Source organism: Quercus suber, unplaced genomic scaffold (assembly GCF_002906115.3).
Source record: "Quercus suber isolate HL8 unplaced genomic scaffold, Cork oak 2.0 scaffold_391, whole genome shotgun sequence".
NCBI lineage: Eukaryota > Viridiplantae > Streptophyta > Magnoliopsida > Fagales > Fagaceae > Quercus > Quercus suber.
In genome coordinates, this window is record NW_027069843.1 from 643,475 (window position 1) to 666,694 (window position 23,220).

Genomic DNA, 23,220 nt, shown 5'->3' on the forward strand with positions numbered 1-23,220 from the left:
TGAGTTCTAGAGAAAAACAAATAGCTATTGCTACATCCAATTAAAGGATTATTTTTTTTCTAGTTTTTCTTTGATAAAAAATTTAATTTTTATTTATTGGCTAATATCTGAGGCTTAATTAATACTCCCATTAATACATAAATATCTCTATTAATACTCCCATTAGTTGGTTGCCCATTTGCCTCATACCTTTAGCTAGCCCTACTCCCAAAAAAGTAAGTTTTTGTAACTCATCTTAAACAACCATTTCAAGACCCATTTATTTGACAAATATCAATTTTAGTAAAAATCGAATTCCAATCAGTTCAACGAATAAGTTTTTTTGTGCTTAAATAAGAAATTTGAGTTTGAATTTTACCGAAAAAGTAATTAATTTTCATAAAGGGACACTATAAATTCAAAGCGTATGATCCTATGTATTTGTCAATTGATTAAAAAAAATTATTTTAAGTAAAATGTTCATTTGATGCTTCCAAGGAAAAATTGTATTTTAGGACTTCCAAAAATAAGAGATCACATTGCATATGATGTACTTTCTAACTAATCAACAAATCTATAAAGTCCCAAAAGGTGTAGCTCAACTATCACCTCATATTTTCAACGGGACATCTTGATTCAAATCTCCCTATCCCCTTTGTAAATCTCAAATTATGGAAAAAAAAAAAATCCATAAAGTGGTATTTTTTTCAAAAAAAGTAAATTTATTTATCTTAGTTTTATTCCACTCCACTAGTCCACTGTAATAACAACGGTAAGCTAAACAAAGGGCATGCGCGCGGGGTGGGCAGTGAAGGCCAAAATAAGAGGAACAGTTGAACAAATATCAAACACCTCCTTGGCCTTGCTACTTAGACTTTCATCATCAGCTTCCTTTGCTTTGTTTCATCACTTCCGTTTCCATAGTTACAATGTTCTTATCCCAAAAACTAGCCCCCTATTTCATTCTTCCTATTTTTCCACTGCTTTGCAACTGTTCGATGAAATGTCACAAAGAGATCGCCATGCACATGATAACCGATTTTACCATGCTCTTCATCTCGTCAAATCCTGCACCGTAAGACCCAACATTGTCACTGCCAGTATTGGCCATTGCATTGCTCTCAAGATAGGTGGTCTAGCTCACTTGCCCATTTCCACATCTCTTCTCACTGTGTACTCTAGAGCTAGACATTTTGGTTCTTCATTCGCCTTGTTTGATGAAATTCATAATAGAGATGTGGTCATTTGGAATGCTATGATTACTGCATCTGTTGAAAATGGATACTTTAGTGCAGCAATGAAACTTTTTGTGGCGATGACTGAAGAAGGAACTGGGTTTGATTCAACGACTCTTTTGGTGGTCGTGTCGGCTTCATCTCATGCAAATCACTTGAAACAAGGAAAAGTAATACATGGGTTGAGTTTGAAATCTGGGTTGCTTTTTGATTCTATTCTATGCAATGCTCTCTTGGACATGTACTCAAAATGCGGTGATTTGAGCTCTTTGGAGCTTATGTTTGCAGGGATGGAATGGAGAGACATTGTTTCGTGGAATTCAATGATCAGTGGATGTGTCTATAACAGTCACCCCGAGAAGTCCTTATGGTACTTCAAAGAGATGGCTTTTTTTGGAGAACAAGCGGATAATGTAACTCTGTCTGGTGTTATTTCAGCATCTACTAGTCTAGGAGAGCTGATTTTTGGTGAAGTCATTCACGGTTGCAGTATTAAACTGGGTTATGAGGACAGCTTTCACATTTCAGTTTCCAACTCTCTCATTTCTTTGTATTCACAATGTGGAGACACTAAGGCTGCGGAAACTATATTCAAAGAAATGAAACACAAGGATGCTGTTTCATGGAATGCAATGATTGAAGGATTTTCCTCAAGTGGAAAGATTTCTGAAGCATTTGATCTACTGCATGAAATGCAAATAACATGGTCTGTTCAACCTGATAAAGTGACCATAGTTACCATAATTCCATCATGTGCAGAAAAAATGTTGTTGAGAGAAGGAAGAGCCATTCATGGATTCACCATTCGTAGGCAAATAGAATCAGATTTATCAGTAAAAAACTGCCTCATGGACATGTATTCAAAATGCTATAGACTAACAAAGGCTGAATTCTTGTTCAATACTATGCTAGATAGAGACCTGGTGTCATGGAATATAATGATATCTGGATATTCTCAGAATGGGCATTCTGAAGAAGCTCAAAATTTATTTAGGGAACTACTCCATTTGTACTCAAAATGCAGCTTGTCAACGCTTTTAGCTATACTTCCTTCCTGTGATTCCCATGAGTCTCTCCAGTTTGGTAAATCCATTCACTCTTGGCAGTTTAAATTGGGATTTTCAAATGAAATTCTTGCAGTTAATTCCCTCATGTACATGTATATTAATTGTGGAGACTTGAAAGCCGCTTTCTCATTGCTGCAGAGAATTAATGTTGTGGCGGATATTACTAGTTGGAACACAGTAATTGCAGGCTGCTCACAGAAAGGCCATTTCTGTGAGGCTATAAACACTTTCATTTTAATGAGGCAGGAACCCAATATCAGCCATGATTCTGTTACTCTAGTTAATGTCATATCAGCTTGTGGGAATCTAGAGTTAGTTTCCGAAGGAAAATCTCTTCATGGGCTTGCTTTTAAAACTTTAATGGGATCAGATACCCGTGTGCAGAATGCATTAATTAGTATGTATGGCAGATGTGGGGATGCTGAGAGTGCAAGATCAGTATTTGATTCCTGTTCAAATCGCAATTTATGTTCATGGAATTGCATGATCTCTGTTTTTTCTCAGAATAAGGATGCTAGAAAAGCACTAGAACTATTTCGTTGTCTTCAATATGGACCTAACGAGATCACTTTTAATGGCATCCTCTCGGCTTGTACTCAACTTGGACTTCTAAGATATGGAAGGGAGATTCATGGTCATGTATTTCGGCTTGGATTTCAGGAAAATCCTTTTATATCTGCGGCTCTTCTGGATATGTATAGCAATTGTGGAAGATTGGACATTGCTATCCAAATATTTAGAAATGCACAGGAAAAGTCTGTAGCAGCTTGGAATTCTATGATTTCTGCATATGGGTATCATGGCAATGGTAAGAAAGCAATTGAACTATTCCACGAAATGTACAAGGCTGGAACTATGGCAACTAAAAGTACATTTATAAGCCTTTTATCGGCTTGCAGTCACTCTGGGCTTGTCAATGAAGGTATCTGGTATTATGATCATATGTTGAAGGAATATGGAGTGGAGCCTGTTACTGAGCATCATGTCTGCATGGTTGATATGCTGGGTCGATGTGGTAAGCTCAATGAGGCTTATGAATTTATCAAGCAAATGCAGAGCCAACCTGAACCAGGTGTTTGGGGGGCACTGCTTAGTGCTTGCAACTATCATGGAGACCTTGAGATGGGAAGAAAAGTGGCAAAACTTCTTTTCCAGTTGGAACCTGACAATGTTGCATATTACATTTCACTGTCCAATATGTATGTTTTTTCTGGAAGATGGAAAGAAGCTGTGGAGTTAAGAAAAAAAATTCAGGATCAAAGGTTGACAAAGCCAGCAGGCTACAGCCTAATTGATGTTGGTTTCGGGTGAGTGAGAGTTCATCAATGTGTTGAGTTTGGCAACGTAGTGTCTTTTCTTTTTTCTTTTTTTTTCTTTTTTTTTTTTTGTAAATGAAGAAAACATTAGTAGTTGCCATTGAGCGAGTGAGTACCATGCAACCCTTTGGTCCGGGAAACGATAATGTGGCTTAATTACCTAAAAGCAGTTTAACGCGTTTCCCACAGACGGCGCCAACTGATGATGCCGAAAATCTCACCAGTGAGTTGCACGACGCTTGTACGCTCAAAACAACACCTGCACAACAAAAAGGAAAAGACCTCACAGAGAGCACCGGTGTGGTGCCGGCCAAATACCCTCCGAAGGTCAAGTTAGAACTTCTTTTCAACTCTAGAGTGCTAGAGAGGGGTTAATTATGCATACCTCGGCTTATAAGGGTATTGGGGTTTTTATAGTAGTAGAGGGTGGACCCTTCTTCCTTGGAGTAGAAGTCTTTTCCTTATAGGAATCCTTATGCGCGTAGATTGCGGAATCCTTTCCTTATAGGATTCTGATACTGGGCGTGGAATACAAGCAATTTCCCTAAAACCCATGCGTGGTGACCAAGTCATGGCTTTTATAGAACCGTCAGCCTTAAAACCGTCAGCTTGCACTTTCCCCTTCAGCTGAGTTGGCGTCAGCTTCTCGCTACGTTCAGTAGCCTAGGGGCTCCAAATTTCCGTCAGTTAGACTTCAGCCCGTCGGTTTTGTTTTAATCTAGTCAGCATGCATTCCTTCGCGCCTAGCATTCGTCATAGAGGACCCGTCAGCCAGAGCAGAAGCTGACGGGTTAGGTTCATGGTACCTGCTATAATTCTTCCATATCAGTACTTTATGCTAAAGGAAAATTTTTATTGAACAAAAAGAGGAGATTAAACGGAAATATAAGAGCTTTCAGCACCCCCTAACCTATTGATCACCCCATTCCTCTTTGATAAGGCCGTATTGCTATTCTCCATAGAAATACCTTCAGTCTCTTTATGAATTTTACTGCCCCAAAGAAGCTTCCGTAAAAATTTTCCCATTGTTCCACCCAAAACCTTGATTTGGTAATAAGCTTCCTAGACTTTTCGTACATCCTTAGAATCTTGTATGTAGTTCGTCTATTTGGAATATGAATTTTTAAATAGCTGAAACAATTTTTTAATCAAAAGAACATATGTAGCTTTGGATGGGAAAAATGGACATTTGCCCCTAATTTATAAACTATGTAGCAAAATGCCTCTGTTTTTAAAGTATTTAGCAAAAAAGCAAGACTTAGGTACATTACTTAAGTGCTGTTCTTTAAGTTCATTTCTTAAGATTCTACCATGTGGCTTTTTTCTCATGGATGGAAGTGTATCTTTTAAGTTAAGTAGCCACATGACAAAAACTTAAGAGAAGAACTTAAGGAACAGCACTTAAGGTACTGTACATAAGTTTTGTTCTTAGCAAAATGCCCCTGTTTTTGAAACTTGATTTTAACAAAATTGAGTTATAGGTGAAACTCGACATTTATGCATATTTTAACAAAATTGAGTTTTATGCATATTTTGCCACTTAAATTTTCTTTTCTTTTTTAAATTTAAGTGAAACTCAACATTAGCAATGTCGAGTTTCACTTAAAAATATACATATAAATTGATTTTGAGGATATCGAGTTTTACGTAGAACTCAGTTTTGTCAAAATTGATTTAAAAAACAAGGACATTATGCTAAATCGTTTCAAAACAGGGGTATTTTGCTGCATAGTTTATATATTAAGGGCAAATGCCTAGTTTCCCTGCTCCTGGATATCCAATTTGCTTGTTTCCTAGTTTTTTAAATTTACCACTACAAAGAGCATGTTGCCTTATTTTCCTTGATTCTTTGCCTACATCGGGTATGCATGTATGAATGAAGTTATGCATTGAGTAATAATAATAATAGTGAGTGGTAAATATAAAATAGGTTGGCTTAAATTCATAGGTCTTAGAATTTTGATTTAAGTGGTGTCCCTTTATGGCGGTGTGCGGCAAATTGGTAAAGATTTTTAGGGTCCCTTTTGTAGTTACCAATTGTGCCGGATCAAGAAAATCTGATTTTTAGGGAGAGTTCATTCACAGTTTTTTCTTTTGTAATACCTCAACGTGACATGGGCATGAAAGGGGTTTAAGAATTAATTTTCCTTTTATAAAGGCTAAAATATTTTTACTTTTTGATCCCATAGTGTAATAAGACTATCCTTGATTTTCCTAAATCCCAACTCCCACATTTCTTAGGTTGATCCATGAGTCCCAATCAGAAAAAAGACCCCCTCCAATTCCCTAATCTAATGTGTGACACGTAGCATTTATTTGATTTTTTTAAATGTCACATGTCTTACATCTAAATAAAATAAAAGGGAAGTAGAGATCTTATCCCGTTCATATCCTTTATACTAAAATATTTTTTATTCTAACCATTTAGATGGACCAAAATGTGATCAATATTGCATATAATTCATTAGTGCTTGAACCATTGATTTTATTAATGTTGCCCTGCCAAGTACCAACTTAGCATAGATATCTAACTCTAGACGGATGGTTTGCATGAAAATTATTTCAATTTAACAGGTTTAAAAAAAAATTATGATAATTTGATAGTTGGGAAATGAGGGATTTGAACCTAGACGTCAAATACCAAAAGATGTCACTTAAGCTACAAATAGAGTTCTCAATTTGGTTTCATATATATATATATATATATTACAAAATAAATATACATAATCTTCATCGCATAATGTTTTATCATATCAAATTATTAGTTTAATACTTTCGCAACATTTTCACAATAATGTCACAACAAATTTTAGGTGACAACTTGTTTTAGTAGGTAAAAAAGTGATGTCAGTAGTAGATCCTGATTAGAACCAGTAACAACTTACCACCTAATATGTTATATATGAGTAAATTAAAAAAAAAAACATATTCTTAATGTTATAAAAAATTCATATGTGAGTAAAGTGATGAAAAAAAAAAGGTTAAAAAAACAATGATTTGTTTATATACCGGTTGGAATTTAGTGGAATGCACCGAACAAGCTAAACGGACAAAAATAGGTTGGAATTTAGAATGAAACGGAATAGAAATGTGATTCTTACTAGTTAATTAACCAAATGGAATTTTGGTCAATTCGGTTAGAGCGGAATGAAATTAATAACATTGACTACATGCTTCTTGACCTTTTAATTCCACCCGCTATGATTTTATCTTTTGGATCTAATTAATATAAATTCAGTCATATAATATAGGGGTGTGTAGTCAACCCACCAAAACTGACCCGATCCAAACCAACCCAACCCGCCAAGTTGGGTCGGTTTTTAGGGCTTAGTGGGTTGGGTTGGGTTACAATTAGGTTGGGTCATAAAATTTCAAACCCGTCAAACCCGACCCACCCATATATTTAATATATTTATAAAATATATTATATAATTAATAATTTTTTTTAAATAACTAGCTCCTCCTCCTATCCTATGTAAAAGTCAATATTAATGTATATTAGTTCATATATTAATGTATAATTAAGTTGGAATATTAGTTCATATATTAATATATATTTTGTTTATCAATTTAAGTAGTAGGTGTGATATATATTTTTTTTGCTTAATTTAATAATAAGAATAGTAATAAATTGTCAAACCCATGAGTTCAACTCAACCCATGTGGGTTAGGTTGGATTGAATCTTTTTTAATCCACTATAGTAGATTGGGTCAAAAAATATCCTTAACTCGACCAATGCATACCCTATTTAATATAATATCAAATTTTAAATGACATTTGATTTCTACACCTTTTATAAATTTATTTTGAAAAATTTTAATATAAAAAACAAAATCCATTTAAAGCTCGATTTTGCTAGTACCTAACAATAACGTGGGCGCGAGCATCAGTGGGTTCTTCTGCTTCTCTCATTTGTGTTAACTTATCAGCCCACACGGTAGGTTTGTGTTTTCATGAATTTTCTATATTTAGTTTCCATTCACTACCTTTCAACCTCTTGGGTTGGACTTAGTCTGTGTAGCTGTTGCTGAAGTTCCGGCTTGGGATTTTGCTAAGTTATACCTCACTTTTCACTACCTTCTTTTCATGCCCTGAGCCTGTTTGACGTTTTGTCTAAACCAAAACTTACCAGCTAATATGTTATATATGAGTAAATTAAAAAAAAAAAAAAAACATATTCTTAATGTTAAAAAAAATTCATATGTGAGTAAAGTGATGAAAAAAAAAAGGTTAAAAAAAAACAATGATTTGTTTATATACCGGTTAGAATTTAGTGGAATGCACTGAACAAGCTAAACGGACAAAAATAGGTTGGAATTTAGAATGAAATGGAACAGAAATGTGATTCTTACTAGTTAATTAACCAGAATGGAATTTTGGTCAATTCGGTTAGAGCGGAATGAAATTAATAACATTGACTACATGCTTCTTGACCTTTTAATTCCACCCGCTATGATTTTATCTTTTGGATCTAATTAATATAAATTCAGTCATATAATATAGGGGTGTGCAGTCAACCCGCCAAAACTGACTCGACCCAAACCAACCCAACCCGCCGAGTTGGGTCGATTTTTAGGGCTTAGTGGGTTGGGTTGGGTTACAATTAGGTTGGGTCATAAAATTTCAAACCCGTCAAACCCGACCCACCAATATATTTAATATATTTATAAAATATATTATATAATTAATAATTTTTTTTAAATAACTAGCTCCTCCTCCTATCCTACATAAAAGCCAATATTAATGTATATTAATTCATATATTAATGTATAACTAAGTTGGAATATTAGTTCATATATTAATGTATATTTTGTTTATCAATTTAAGTAGTAGGTGTGATATATATTTTTTTTGCTCAATTTAATAATAATAATAATAAAAAATTGTCAAACTCATGTGTTTAACTCAACCCATGTGGGTTAGGTTGAGTTGAATCTTTTTTAACCCACTATAGTGGATTGGGTCAAAAAATATCCTTAACTCGAACAATGCATACCCTATTTAATATAATATCAAATTTTAAATCACATTTGATTTCTACACCTTTTATAAATTTATTATGAAAAATTTTAATATAAAAAACAAAATCCATTTAAAGCTCGATTTTGCTAGTACCTAACAATAACGTGGGCGCGAGCATCAGTGGGTTCTTCTGCTTCTCTCATTTGTGTGAACTTATCAGCCCACACGGTAGGTTTGTGTTTTCATGAATTTTCTATATTTAGTTTCCATTCACTACCTTTCAACCTCTTGGGTTGGACTTAGTCTGTGTAGCTGTTGCTGAAGTTCCGGCTTGGGATTTTGCTAAGTTGTACCTCACTTTTCACTACCTTCTTTTCATGCCCTGAACCTGTTTGACGTTTTGTCTAAACCAAAAAGCAACATAGTTATCCTCTCATTTCTCTCTTCCTCTATTCATTTTCCCGTCATTGATTAGTGTCCTGCACGAGGACTTTAGTTTGGAATTGTCGTGGCATTGCTAAAGCCTCAACAAAAACCACCCATAGAGCTTTAACAGATAGCAAAGCCCAGATTGCATTAACTGTATAGCTCCCTTGTACAGTCACACTCTTATTGCCAACATCTCAAAATCCCAATCATGAGATAACTACAATGGAAGTAGTCGTAGCAGCCCCTCAGTTGAAAGCAGTAGGACTAAGTTGTGTTCATGCTCATACTGCATCCATATTCCCTAGTAGTAGTAGTTTAAGTAAAAGCAAGTGTGCACTGCAGATTTGGCAGCCTCTACGCAGCCCCAAACAAAATGTTTTCATCATTAATGATGATAATAATAATGACAAAACCGATACTTCAAAACCAATGGAAATGGCAATAAAAACTACTACAACTACTCCTAATAAGAGGAGAGGCAGCAGCAGGTGCACAAGCTCGGATATTTTGCGATTGATGGATGGGCTTGGCCTCCCCATACCCCATGATATGTATGCTTCCCTTATCCAAGAATGCACTCTCACTGCGGACTCTGCAAGAGCTATGGAGTTGCATGCCCGCATCACCCCGAGGCTCGAACTTCCATTGCCTTTGCTTAACCGACTCCTGCTCATGCACGTATCATGCGGTCTATTTGACACTGCCAGGCATTTGTTTGAACAAATGTTCCACAAGGACATCCTCACTTGGGCCACCATGATTGTTGCTTATGCCAGCAATGAAGACTACCATGAAGCCGTAACTTTGTTTGGGAAAATGCAATCCCAATCCCAATTTAATTTTTTCGAATTACCCACATGGCTCATAGTTTGTGTTCTCAAGGCATGTCTGTACACTATGGATATGGAACTCGGAAAGCAACTCCATGGCAGCTTACTGAAGTTGGGTATTGCTAATGATTTCTTTCTCAACAGTTCCCTAATCGAATTTTATGGGAAATTCAAATGCCTAGAAGGTGCTGACTTTGTCTTTAATCAACTCCCACGTCACAATACCCTGACATGGACGGCCAGAATCATTAGCAGCTGCAGGGAAGAGCATTTCCATGATGTTTTTACTTACTTTAGGGAGATGGGAAGGGCAGGAATTAAGAAAAACAAGTTCACATTTTCTAGTGTTCTTAAGGCATGTGGTGGGATTCATGACCATGGGCATTGCGGTCGACAGGTCCATGCCAATGCCATCAAGCTTGGGCTGGATACAGATACTTTCGTGCAGTGTGGGTTAATTGACATGTATGGAAGAAGTGGGCTACTGCCAGATGCAAAACAGGTGTTTGAGATGAATGGTGACAACAAGAGAAACACTGCATGTTTGAATGCAATGGTTACCGGGTACATGCGCAATGGCTTTTACATTGAAGCAGTCAAATTTCTGTATCAGATCAAGGCAGCTGGAGTGCAGCCCCCAGAATCTCTGCTCAACCAACTGAGGATAGCTTGTGGTAGTAACACTACTGAAAGCAAGATCTAAACAGAGATGGAATGTATACTTGAGGCAGATGACATGCACTTATAGTTTTCTTCTGTGACTCAGCATCATTTGTGCATGACATCTTTGTCCATCTAACAGCATTGAGTGGACGACCTTGCATAGCACCACTGAAACAAACCATAACTGGAATATTTTTTCTACTCCACCCCACACCCAGCAACCCCCCCCCACCCCACCCCCCCACTTTTTTTTTTTTTTTTAAAGTTTGTGCTTGTATAATCTGCAATAGAACCTAAAATCAGCTTTTAGCTACTGTAAATAAAACATACAACATATTTGACTATAAGGTGTTTATTCATCTTGGGCACACATCTGAACTATTGATCTGGAGATTTTTGCATTTGCTGTCCAAGATATCCAGGTTCAAAGTCATTGGTGTGACTGTTTACCTTGAAGTTTTGAACAGCCTGAGCTGGTGCTTTAATATTATATATAGCTATTGATGGGAGATCCGTGTGTTTTTTTTTTATGGCTTGGGGAAGGAGGGAGGGTTTTCAGTTGTTCTGTTGGCTTTGTTTTCCCTTGGATTTTCTGATGATGATGATGATGTTGAACAGGTATGTTCAACCACTGGTGGAGGTGTTGATAAATGCGTATGGCATATCTGCATAAGCTGAGTTAGGATTAGTTTTATTTTCTGCATCAATTTCTATTCAAAAGTTTATCCTTCCTTTGCAAAATTCAATTCTCTAATATACTATTTTTTGCTCAATACCAAGCAAGGTTTGATAGTTTTTGGTTCTAGAGCATTTATTTGTTCTGTAGGAACATATTCTGAAGGATCTACTCAAAAGGCAACAATGGAAAGCCAAAATTGGTTTCAGTTTAGACAGGACTCTCTTTTTACTACCAACTGTGCTTTGAACAAATAGCATCATGCAAGTCAGCCACAATCTTTGGGGGGGGGGGGGTGGGGGCGGTGGAATTAACACATCCAATGGGGTAGACACACTGACAATTTTCATTATTTGATGAAGTTATTTTATTTTCTTTATTCTGGATGTTGAATGCAGGTCAATATTCTTGTCAGTAACACTTCTGCACCACCCCCCCCCGCGTCCTATCTTATTCCAACCCAAAGAAGATGAAAAAATAAAAGAGGATTTCTTATTATTGCTGAAACTGGTCCGTTTTGGTGAGACCTAGGGAGCTTCTTGTTTTATTGTGCAATTTATTACTGAGCAGTAAGTCCTACTCTCTCTCTTTCAGACACACACACACCAGCACAACTTCAATAATAGCAAGGGTGGATGCATGGGCAATATTGCCAGGAGTTTAATTTTGATCTTTTATATTATGTATTCAGAAGCAGCCATTTTACAATACCCCTCAATGAAAATGGGAGATTTCTTGCAATCTTTATGATGGGAGGCATAGTGGCATACATATCCAATGGGTGAATTAGCATTCCTAATTAATACACAAGGATACTAAGATGGATTTTAGTACGGTGGTTGAGCTATGAACTGTAATTGTTGGTTCCAGAATTCACCAAGCAGTTGTGGTGGGTGGCAAAATTGCACTTTATGATAAAATTCATTATCATCTTTCAGAAAAATAAATAAATAAATAAAAAGGTATGTCAGGCTACACATTATTGTAAAATCGTCTAAGTCCTGGTGTTATTACAATCTGTATTTTTTTGGTGAATATGTGCATGCACTTGATTTTTCTTTTTTTTTTTTATAGGTAATGCACTTGATTTTTCATGCCATGGATACTTGAAATTTAAATGAACCCCTTGTTTTACTATTTGCTGACAAATACAAGTTAGGCTTATTTATTGATTCCATAGAAAATACAAGTTAATCGATCCCAGACGTTACTGAAACCTTCCTTGGAAAGATCTCCATAGAAAATATCTCACAATTAAGATTGCTACAAGACGATCTCAAGCATGCGGTGAGAATAGGTCTTCCTCAGTAAAATTATTTTTGGGAAGATCTCTATCATACTTTGAGAACATGTCTTTCTTAGCAAATATTTCATTGGACAGATCTTTAAAATTGTCATAAGACAGACCTACATCCTGTTGTGGGATACACTCCTTCTCTTTGTCCATTAGAGAGAAGAATCTAAAGTATTTTCTTCCACGGGTTTGGTTCTCACAAATATCAGGTGTCTTAGAAAAAAAATACAAATTAACATTCTTGGTCACATAATACAATGTTCATTCATTTTTTATTAGATTCTAAATGGAGTATCAGTCAGACATTAATAGTGCCTGTTGATGTTGAATTTACGTAACCTGTGGCTGTGATGATCTTTAACAATATGCAGGGTGACGGATGCAGACAATTGTTTTCGGATAGGAGGGGGAGGGGCCAGTGATAATGAGTAATGGGGCATATATGAGCTTTGTCCATGCCAGATGGGGATGAAATGTTAGTGGGTGTAATGTATTGTAAACATCTCCAACCTTGTTCTTGATGGGTGGATTAATGTTCTGAAAACGAAGGTAAAGATTATCTCTACGCCATTTGTAAGATTTTTTGTGCATTGCATTATTTCTTGACAGATCCTTTGTTAATGAGATTCTTGCTTTCAACATCAGGTCCCCTCTTGCATCTGGATATATATGTGTATTTTTTTTTTCTTCTCCTGAATTGCATGTGGATGTATTAGCACTGGGATATTTGGACCAGATAAGGAGTAATGAGGATTTAATTGCTTGCTCATTGAAAAGGATTAGCAATGAAAACACATCCGCACTAGTCACTACATATGAATATCTGGTTTTTTTTTCTTAAATGGAAAATGAATATCTGGTTTTTAAGATTATTGACTCTTTTTTTATAAGATAAGATTGACTAATTGGTTGTTCAATTTGTTTGGTTTATTAATCTTTCAACCTGGGTTGGGTCAAACTAGAAAGAGTGGAATTAGACGATAGAACTTTAAGACTGGGGCTAAAAAATAAAAATCACTCACTTAATTATCTTGATCTCAAAAAATAGTAATGTCTGGGATACAATATATTTTTTTTTATAATTTTTTTTTACTTATTCTTTGCAATTGTTTGTTTGGAAATAATTTTGTTAATATAGAAACTCTGTATTAAGGAAGAATAAATATATTATCATAATTGGGATGTTCATGTTACCCTCCCTTGGTTGAAAATGATTTTTTTTCTTTTTCTTCTTTGTGTTGTGTGATTGTGAGTGAGGGTCTGGTTTGGGAATATCGGATGGTCCCCTAGCGCATTTATCGATACCAAAAGAAATAGAACGTTGCTATAGACACCGAAAATTTCATACACTCATAATTCCTGTCCTTCTCACATGGAATGGGACATTGCATATTTGCATACAAGAAGTACGCAAAATAATAAATATCAATGAGAGAGAGAGAGAGTTTCAGTCTATATCTCTAGACTTTTGGCAAGAAATATCAACTTTAAGCTTCCTTTTTCCACCTCTCAATACCCATCCCTGATTGGCCCACCCGACCAACAAGACGTGAATATATATATATTTTTTTTTTGCTGAATAACAAGACGTGAATATAGATACAATAATACTAGAGTACCATATTTTTTATAATAACTTTGTCACAACTGTCATTTTTTTTTTTATCAAAAAAAAAAAAAAAACTGTCTTTTTTCAACGTCACAATACGTATCCCTGATTGGCGCCCCTAACCAACAAGACGTGAATATAGAGTACCATATTTTTTATAATAACTTTGTCACAACTGTTGTGCGTAAGAAACTGAGTAATGGAAAAAAGGTTATAGGTTAATCATAGTCTGTCACATAGAATATGATAAGTGATTATTGGTAAATGAAAAAATAATATTAATGGTAAGTTTAGATGAAAACTAATAAAAGGTTAGTCACATCAATATTTTGTAAAAATGTTGTAAAATAATTTGTAACTGTAGCATTACTTGACAAGAATAATTCTAGAGATACAAATTATATTACAAAAATTTTTACAAATTACTAATATGATGAGTGATTATTGGTAAATGAAAAAATGACATTAATGGTAGGCCTAAATAAAAACCAATAAGAAGTTAGGCACATCAATATTTTGTAAAAATATTGTAAAATAGTTTGTGACTGTAGCATTACTCACTAGGACAATGTCTATTACACACTTGTATGCATCGACATCAGTGAATAAATGCACCAAAATCATAACTCTTTAAGTCAAGTTTTAAAATTTGAAATTGTGACTTAAACAACCCTTTTGAAAATGGATATTACTTACTAATTCTTATACGGATTTATAAAATTAGAGACATGTACGAGATTTCTCATTGCCATGGCCCATTTTATATTCATGTAGAGTAATAGATTCAGGGGCCCACTTTATCTTGTATGGTTGTATTTCGTATATGGATAGGATAGTTTGTCTTACCATGGAAATTGTGCGTTTTCAAAATTGTGGTCCAAAATATTTGCTCCTGCCTCACTCTTCATCTTGCGTTTCTTAATGTTTACCCTATTATATAGGATAGGAATAGGATAGTTTTATGGAATTTCTACTTTCATTTTTCTTTTCTTTTTTTACTAATGAAAACATTAAAATTACTCTAAATTTTACTTTAAAAAAAATTTGTTTGCAAACTGATATGGTAATAAATATCATTAATTTTTATAACCAAAATATATAGAGTAATGCTACAGTCACAAACTATTTTATGAGAAATTATTGTATACTCCCGGAGTACCATAAATGTGTACTCTCTCCTCTCACATAAATGATGGATCTCACTAATTAAATTCATGGTGGGACCCACCATTCATGTGAAATGGGGGAGTACACATTTATGATACTCCAGGAGTGCCTAATAATTTTCCCTGTTTTACAACATTTTTACCAACTATTAATGCGAAAATTTTTTACTTGTTCTAACATCACATTTTTACTTATAACAACTATTTGGAAAATGCTAAAAGCCACATCAGCCGTTTGTAAAAATATTATAAAATAATTTGTGTATGTAGCATTACTCAAATATATACTATATAAGAAAAGTCGGGCTTAAAACTATTTTAAACGAAAATTTTGCTTAAAATTTTTTTTTTTTAATATTTTGCACCGCTACTTTACTCTTGTCAATAAAATCTACTGGTTCCCAAAATTTTCTAAATCACTGCCCCAAACTACGATTGAAAGAAACATGATAATGCATTAATGCCACGGTAATTTCTGACGCAGTATTGCCCAAAGAATGTTGAAGGTGTTACAAACTTGCATTACAAAATGGCATCTATGTGAGAAAGCTTATAAGCACAAAAATTTAACACTTGTTGATGTGACAAATTTAGTAATAGATTTTTTTAAAAAAAATATCAAAAGTGGGTCTAAATGAAATTCAGTACAAGTTTACCAAACCAATTGATGAAAAAATGCGGTCAATATTTATGTGTACTTAGGCGTTGCTCCATTCATAGTTCATTGGATGCTTAAACTTGATTATCCTGCAATGTACGCTTTCCGAAGATCTGTCACTTCTAGTGAAAAAATAATTCACCAACTATTCACCCCACCATTTAAATGCCCATTCGGGACGCAATCATGGCATGGATTTTGCGAAAAGTTTGGAAATTGGAAGGAAACGACAGCAACCAAGACATAGTTGCTTTTAGTTGCTTTTAGTTTATTCATACAAACTATTTTTAGTTGCTTTTAGTTTATTCATACGAAGACATAGTTGCTTTTAGTTTATTCATACAAACTATTTTTAGTTGCTTTTAAGAGTGTAGTTAAAATAATTTGTGTTCCAGTTGAACTCGTAAAATAATTATTCCAAGTGGTGGGGCTCTGTGGTGTAAAAGATCTATTTATTGGATCGCGAGAATGATCCCTATTTTTATGAAACAAAGACATGGGTCCATTTCGATTGGATAGAATCCTTCTCCTAATTTTATAGATCTTGCATACTCAAAATGCAACCAATAGTGTAAGCATCAAAGTGTGTGGCTATGGCTCACTGGCTTACTTTCCTTTAAAGGCTCATAAATAACCCCAATTAACAGCAATCTCTAAACCAATCCTCCCTAGCTTCCTCATAACATTTGTTGTGTTTACCCATTTAGTGGGGGTAGTTGTACTTGTACATTTCTTTCGGAGAGGACCACAACAACATGGATGCCTTATCTTCTTCTTTCCTCTCTACTTTCTCCACCCAAAAGCTTCTCTACCGAACAACAACACCACCACCACCACCATCATCATCTCCTATCCTCAATGTTAGGATTGAAGAAAAGCCCCAACAAGCCCCAACAAAAAAAACTACACAACCCATTTCCACTTCAACCACCCCACCTCCAAAAACATCGTCCCAAACCCAATCCTCCATAAGATCATCATCATCTTCAAATTCTTTACAATCGACAAAGAGAAAAGCAGAGCCATCAGTGCCAGCACTGGTTTTCAATGCATTAGACGACATAATCAACACCTTCATAGACCCTCCTGTCAAACCATCAGTGGATCCAAAACACGTTCTCTCCCAAAACTTTGCTCCTGTACTCAACGAGCTTCCCCCAACAGAATGTAAAGTAATTCAAGGCTCACTCCCACCATCTTTGAACGGTGCATACATTCGCAATGGCCCGAACCCTCAGTTCCTCCCTCGCGGCCCTTATCACCTCTTCGATGGTGATGGCATGCTTCACTCTTTACGCATCTCACAAGGCAAAGCCTGTCTTTGCAGCCGATACGTGAAGACAAACAAGTACACGTTGGAACGCGAAGCAGGGTTTCCACTATTTCCCAATGTTTTCTCTGGTTTCAATGGCCTGACCGCCTCAGCAGCACGTGGTGCTTTATCTGCTGCTCGAATCCTCACAGGTCAAGTTGATCTTTCCAATGGCTTTGGCCTGGCGAATACGAGTTTGGTTTTGTTTGCGAATCGTTTGCTTAAAGACATAGTTGCTTTTAGTTTATTCATACAAACTATTTTTAGTTGCTTTTAAGAGTGTAGTTAAAATAATTTGTGTTCCAGTTGAACTCGTAAAATAATTATTCCAAGTGGTGGGGCTCTGTGGTGTAAAAGATCTATTTATTGGATCGCGAGAATGATCCCTATTTTTATGAAACAAAGACATGGGTCCATTTCGATTGGATAGAATCCTTCTCCTAATTTTATAGATCTTGCATACTCAAAATGCAACCAATAGTGTAAGCATCAAAGTGTGTGGCTATGGCTCACTGGCTTACTTTCCTTTAAAGGCTCATTAATAACCCCAATTAACAGAAATCTCTAAACCAATCCTCCCTAGCTTCCTCATAACATTTGTTGTGTTTACCCATTTAGTGGGGGTAGTTGTACTTGTACATTTCTTTCGGATAGGACCACAACAACATGGATGCCTTATCTTCTTCTTTCCTCTCGACTTTCTCCACCCAAAAGCTTCTCTACCGAACAACAACACCCCCGCCACCACCATCATCATCTCCTATCCTCAATGTTAGGATTGAAGAAAAGCCCCAACAAACCCCAACAACAAAAACTACACAACCCATTTCCACTTCAACCACCCCACCTCCAAAAACAACGTCCCAAACCCCATCCTCCATAAGATCATCATCATCTTCAAATTCTTTACAATCAACAAAGAGAAAGGCAGAGCCATCAGTGCCAGCACTGGTTTTCAATGCATTAGACGACATAATCAACACCTTCATAGACCCTCCTGTCAAACCATCAGTGGATCCAAAACACGTTCTCTCCCAAAACTTTGCTCCTGTACTCAACGAGCTTCCCCCAACAGAATGTAAAGTAATTCAAGGCTCACTCCCACCATCTTTGAACGGTGCATACATTCGCAATGGCCCGAACCCTCAGTTCCTCCCTCGCGGCCCTTATCACCTCTTCGATGGTGATGGCATGCTTCACTCTTTACGCATCTCACAAGGCAAAGCCTGGCTTTGCAGCCGATACGTGAAGACAAACAAGTACAAGTTGGAACGCGAAGCAGGGTTTCCACTATTTCCCAATGTTTTCTCTGGTTTCAATGGCCTGACCGCCTCAGCAGCACGTGGTGCTTTATCTGCTGCTCGAATCCTCACAGGTCAAGTTGATCTTTCCAATGGCTTTGGCCTGGCGAATACGAGTTTGGTTTTGTTTGCGAATCGTTTGCTTGCACTAGGCGAGTCGGATTTGCCTTACTCGGTGAGACTGAGCTCAAATGGGGATATAGAAACTTTGGGACGCTACGATTTTGATGGGAAACTTTTTATGAGCATGACTGCTCATCCTAAAATCGACTCCGACACCGGTGAAGCCTTTGCGTTTCGATACAGCCCAGTTCCTCCATTTTTGACATACTTCAGGTTCAATAAAAATGGAGTGAAACAACCAGATGTGCCCATATTCTCCATGACCCGTCCTTCTTTTTTGCATGACTTCGCTATAACAAAGAAGTACGCAATATTTGCTGACATACAAATTGGGATGAACCCATTGGAAATGATAGCAGGAGGGTCTCCTGTGGGATCAGACCCGTCCAAAGTGTCGAGAATTGGAGTGATTCCTCGATATGCAAAGGACGAGTCTGAGATGAAATGGTTTGATGTGCCTGGGTTCAATATTATACATGCTATAAATGCATGGGATGAAGAAGATGGAAATGCAATAGAGATGGTTGCACCCAACATATTGTCTGTGGAACACACCTTGGAGAGAATGGAACTTGTTCATGCGTTGGTGGAGAAAGTGAGGATCGACCTCAACACAGGGATTGTAAAAAGGTAAGTCAAAACTAACACAATATTTCCCTCCAGGGTAATTTTAGTGTCACAACTCGTATTCACGGTCTTTTCGTAATAATTAAAGAAAAATTCAACTTTCTCATGTCACGTACCTTTTCACATCACCTTTTTCATTTAATGGATTTTTCACGTCACCTTTAAACTAAGTTAAAAATAAAATTAATCTCTGTCATGGTAAATTTTTTTTTTTTTGATAATTTTTTCTTGTCAATTAAACTCAAAGTAATCGGTTAAACATAAAAAAAAATAACAATAAAAAAATTATTTATGTCCTATTTTTTTTACCACGTTAAATACTCAACGTCTCAATTCCTTTATTAATATAATTTTTTTTACTAAAAACTTTATAACTCAATCAGGTTGGTATTTCTTGCTATGTTTATGACGTATAAAAGGTAAGTCAAAACTAACATAGTATTTTTTTCGAGAGTATTTCTAGTGTCACAACTCGCCCATTTGGCGAGTTGTGGTTGTTGGAGGGGTGGTTCGCACTAACACCTCTTCACCAACCACAACTCGTCACATGGATGAATTGTGGCACAAGTATTATTCATGGTCTTTTCATAATAATTAGAGAAAAATTCAACTTTCTTATATCACATCCCTTTTCACATCACCTTTTTTTTAATGGATTTTTCACGTTACCTTTAAACTAAAGTTAAAAATAAAATTAATCTTTGTCATGACAATTTTTTTTTTGGACAATTTTTTCATGTCAATTAATCTCAAAGTAATCCGTTAAACATAAAAAATAACAATAAAAAAATTATTTATGTCCTATTTTTTTTATCACGTTAAATACTTAACGTCTCAATTCCTCTATTAGTATGTATATATTTTTAAGAAAAGCTTTATAACTCAATCGGCTGGTATTTCCTGCTATATCTATGACGTATAAAATTCAAATCTCTCATCCCAGTTGTAATTATCAAATTAATTATCAACAACAAAGAAAAAAGAAAAAAAATTTTAAAAGTAAGATGTGAAAAATAAATTATATTATAATATATTACATTTTGTATGATGTTTACATTATAATATATTTATTTCTTCAAAAAAAAATTTTTTTTGCTAATAAAATATACAAAATATTTATTTGATACACAAACAAAAATCAACAACCCCTTAATTATGATGAATGAAAATGATTAACCTTTGAAAAAAATAGAAGAGTCTCTAAGTACGTGCATACTTAGAGGCTAGTTTTTATTATTGTCAATTAATTTTGCTCCCAATATTATCCCTTGAACTAAAATCCTGATTCTGTCACTAAAGGTATCCCATATCAGCGAGGAATCTAGATTTTGCAGTGATAAATCAGGCATACGTGGGGAAGAAGAACAAGTATGTGTACGCGGCAGTGGGCGATCCAATGCCAAAGATATCTGGGGTGGTGAAGTTGGACTTGTCTAAAGGAGATCATCGTGAGGATTGCATTGTGGCAAGTAGAATGTATGGGGAAGGGTGTTATGGGGGAGAGCCTTTCTTTGTGGCAAGAGAGGCTGCAGATAATTTGGATGCAGAAGAGGATGATGGGTATGTTGTGTCTTATGTGCATGATGAGAATACAGGAGAGTCAAGGTTCTTGGTGATGGATGCCAAGTCTCCCAATCTTGATCTTGTTGCCACCGTGAAGCTCCCACGCAGGGTTCCCTATGGGTTTCATGGATTATTTGTCGCGGAAAGCGACCTTAACAGGATCTAGCAAAATTATAGAGAGTACAATAATATCAAACCATCTCATATGAATAGTGAATCTCATTGATTTAATTTAATTTTTATTAGATTTTTAAAAAAATTTAATTTTTATTAATGAGATTCACTATTTATATAAGATTTATTATAATGTGAGAAGGAGTTTGACAATGTTATACACATAATAAATTTCACTAGTGGAGGTTGTAAGTTATAATTAGTATAACATCTTTAACAACAAATTATATTAATTACTTATATCATTATTGTAATATACCAGTTACAACCATAAATGATTATGAGATTTATTGCTACAATAAGAGTCTAACAAGTGGGGTTGTTTGTGCATGATGTGAAGGCAGAAGAGTCCAGGTTTTTTGTGAGATAGATGCTTTGATCTCCCAATCTTGAAGAAACCTTGCCTGGCCATTGTGAAGCTACCACGCAAGGTTTCTTATGGGTAACATGGATGGTTTGTCCTGGAAATGAAAACGACCTCAACAAACTCTAGTAATTTGGTGTAATTTTGGCAAATAGCATCATTTTAAGAAAAAATTAGGAGAAATGTATCCGGATAAATTTATTTAGTCATATAACACTTTTTTGAAACTCAAGTTTGTCAAACTAGATTTCTAAGTATTATGTTTAATCAAATTGCCATGCTAGCCCATAATACTTGGAACTCAAGTTTGTTAAAATCGAGTGTCAAACTCAAGTTCCGAAAAAGTACATTTAGTAATGTAGCACTTAAGTGCTACATTACTAAATAAGTTTAGCCGAATGTGTTTCTCCTAAATCTTTCATAAAATTATGTTATTTGGCAAAAAATAAAGCCTAATAAGTTGTAAGTAGCAAGTAGAAACTAGTAACTTCCCACCACCAAGTTCCAAGAGTTAGAAATAATAATAAAAATACTAATGAGATACATATTTTACATCATTTCTCACTTATGGCTTATGACACAACATAATAAATTTTACAATATTTTCGTAGGCTTGAGGTGTTAGATCAATGTTGGGGGTGATTACAATGAAGAGTAATTCTTAAATACTCTCGGAATATGAAAAATAATGATCTCTCCTCTCACATTCATAGTGGGATTCACTCATTAAATTTATAATGTGATCCACCATAAATGTGAGAAGATAGATCACTATTTTACTATATATATTTCGAAAGTAACTAATAATTTTTCTACAATGAAAGTGATATTGCAATAAACTGTCACATCAACCAGTTGGGAAAAATTTGGTGAAATTTATTTTGTTTTTAGTATTGTTTTTTAGGTCCTGTTAATGGATAATTTATTAAAAAACTTTCAACCTAAAGTCATTTTTATTAACTTTTGCTATTTTTAAATATAGGTGGGACCCATTATAAGCCTTCTTAACTATGATCAATTAACAAAATCCTTCTTGTTTTTTCATACTACATAATTATCAAACTTTTATTGATTTTCATATGATTTACAAATAACATCACTTTATTATCTGTCATTATCACAATAATTTTTACAAAATATTTCATAACTATAAAGTTGTCATTAGATAATAATGTGATGTTAGTGGTTCCAATTTTAGAGGGTTTTATCAGACTGGACTGGTACCCAATTCCCGATTGAATCAATTGATTTTGATCTGGTTTGGTTTTTAAAACTATGACAAAAACTCAAAAAATTTGTCAACTTAGTCATCAAGAAAAATATCACCTTCATAGTTCTTGAGTATTTGTGAAAAATGTTATGACTATTTTCAAATGAATCACAGTTAATATCATTTTTATTTACACAACTCACATAAATCATAATTAATATAACCTTTTATATATATATATATATATATAGAAACAATATCACTTCTACTTTTACTTTTCACATAAAGTTGTGTAACTTCACATCATGTGTCCCTTGACCGACATGAAGGGCCTTATTGTTTTGTTTTTTTTTGGCAACACTCTATGTATATGCGTGTGTCCATGGACGGTAAATTTTAATTAACTTAATTAATAAAATATCTGATAGTTAAATAAAAAATTTAATGTTCAATTTTTACTAATATCAAAAATTAATTGATATTTTGATGAATAGTTATTATCAAGAACAAATACTATAAGTTGAAATTTCTTTATCTATCATCAAAATTCGACACAATAAATTAAAACTCTTTTAAAAAAAAATTGGGATTGCATCGCTGTCAACATAACATTAAGTACATTGCCAATAATACAAGAACATAAGTAAAGGAGTGGTGGGTC

The 23,220-nt window shown here is 35.0% G+C and overlaps 4 protein-coding genes and 1 long non-coding RNA gene across 6 annotated transcripts; all 5 read left to right on the top strand.

Moving 5' to 3' along the window:
• The first annotated feature begins 708 nt into the window (after nucleotides 1-708).
• LOC111993206 (pentatricopeptide repeat-containing protein At4g19220, mitochondrial) lies at nucleotides 709-3,660 on the top strand. Its single transcript, XM_024025067.2, has one exon. It carries the CDS (start codon nucleotides 770-772, stop codon nucleotides 3,590-3,592), a length of 2,823 nt encoding a protein of 940 aa, XP_023880835.2. The 5' UTR covers nucleotides 709-769; the 3' UTR covers nucleotides 3,593-3,660.
• Nucleotides 3,661-8,686: 5,026 nt separating this feature from the next.
• LOC111992739 (pentatricopeptide repeat-containing protein At1g31790) lies at nucleotides 8,687-10,719 on the top strand. The gene has a single exon (XM_065761014.1). It carries the CDS (start codon nucleotides 9,212-9,214, stop codon nucleotides 10,520-10,522), a length of 1,311 nt encoding a protein of 436 aa, XP_065617086.1. The 5' UTR covers nucleotides 8,687-9,211; the 3' UTR covers nucleotides 10,523-10,719.
• A 5-nt stretch (nucleotides 10,720-10,724) lies between these two features.
• Nucleotides 10,725-13,294, top strand: LOC111993162 (uncharacterized). 2 transcript variants are annotated; one of them, XR_010624016.1, is made up of 4 exons: nucleotides 10,725-11,727; nucleotides 11,850-12,120; nucleotides 12,824-13,001; nucleotides 13,098-13,294. It is a non-coding gene; the product is annotated as an uncharacterized LOC111993162 (long non-coding RNA). The 2 variants fall into 2 exon arrangements; XR_010624017.1 differs by having other exon boundaries at nucleotides 11,850-12,047; nucleotides 13,098-13,293.
• Nucleotides 13,295-16,640: 3,346 nt separating this feature from the next.
• On the top strand, nucleotides 16,641-17,474 carry LOC136062205 (probable carotenoid cleavage dioxygenase 4, chloroplastic). The gene has a single exon (XM_065761009.1). It carries the CDS (start codon nucleotides 16,641-16,643, stop codon nucleotides 17,472-17,474), a length of 834 nt encoding a protein of 277 aa, XP_065617081.1.
• Nucleotides 17,475-17,767: 293 nt separating this feature from the next.
• Nucleotides 17,768-21,512, top strand: LOC111992501 (probable carotenoid cleavage dioxygenase 4, chloroplastic). Its single transcript, XM_024024368.2, has 2 exons — nucleotides 17,768-19,251; nucleotides 20,548-21,512. The coding sequence occupies exons 1-2, from the start codon at nucleotides 17,864-17,866 to the stop codon at nucleotides 20,975-20,977; spliced, it is 1,818 nt and encodes a 605-aa protein (XP_023880136.2). The 5' UTR covers nucleotides 17,768-17,863; the 3' UTR covers nucleotides 20,978-21,512.
• The last annotated feature ends 1,708 nt before the right edge of the window (nucleotides 21,513-23,220 follow it).

What these genes read in the sequence shown, in the direction of transcription:
- LOC111993206 (XM_024025067.2), top strand. Translation starts at nt 770, where the DNA reads ATGCGCGCGGGGTGGGCAGTGAAGGCCAAAATAAGAGGAACAGTTGAA.
- LOC111992739 (XM_065761014.1), top strand. Translation starts at nt 9,212, where the DNA reads ATGGAAGTAGTCGTAGCAGCCCCTCAGTTGAAAGCAGTAGGACTAAGT.
- LOC136062205 (XM_065761009.1), top strand. Translation starts at nt 16,641, where the DNA reads ATGGATGCCTTATCTTCTTCTTTCCTCTCTACTTTCTCCACCCAAAAG.
- LOC111992501 (XM_024024368.2), top strand. Translation starts at nt 17,864, where the DNA reads ATGGATGCCTTATCTTCTTCTTTCCTCTCGACTTTCTCCACCCAAAAG. An exon ending in AACACAGGGATTGTAAAAAG is followed by an intron (nt 19,252 to 20,547) that starts GTAAGTCAAAAC and finishes CTGTCACTAAAG; the next exon opens with GTATCCCATATCAGCGAGGA.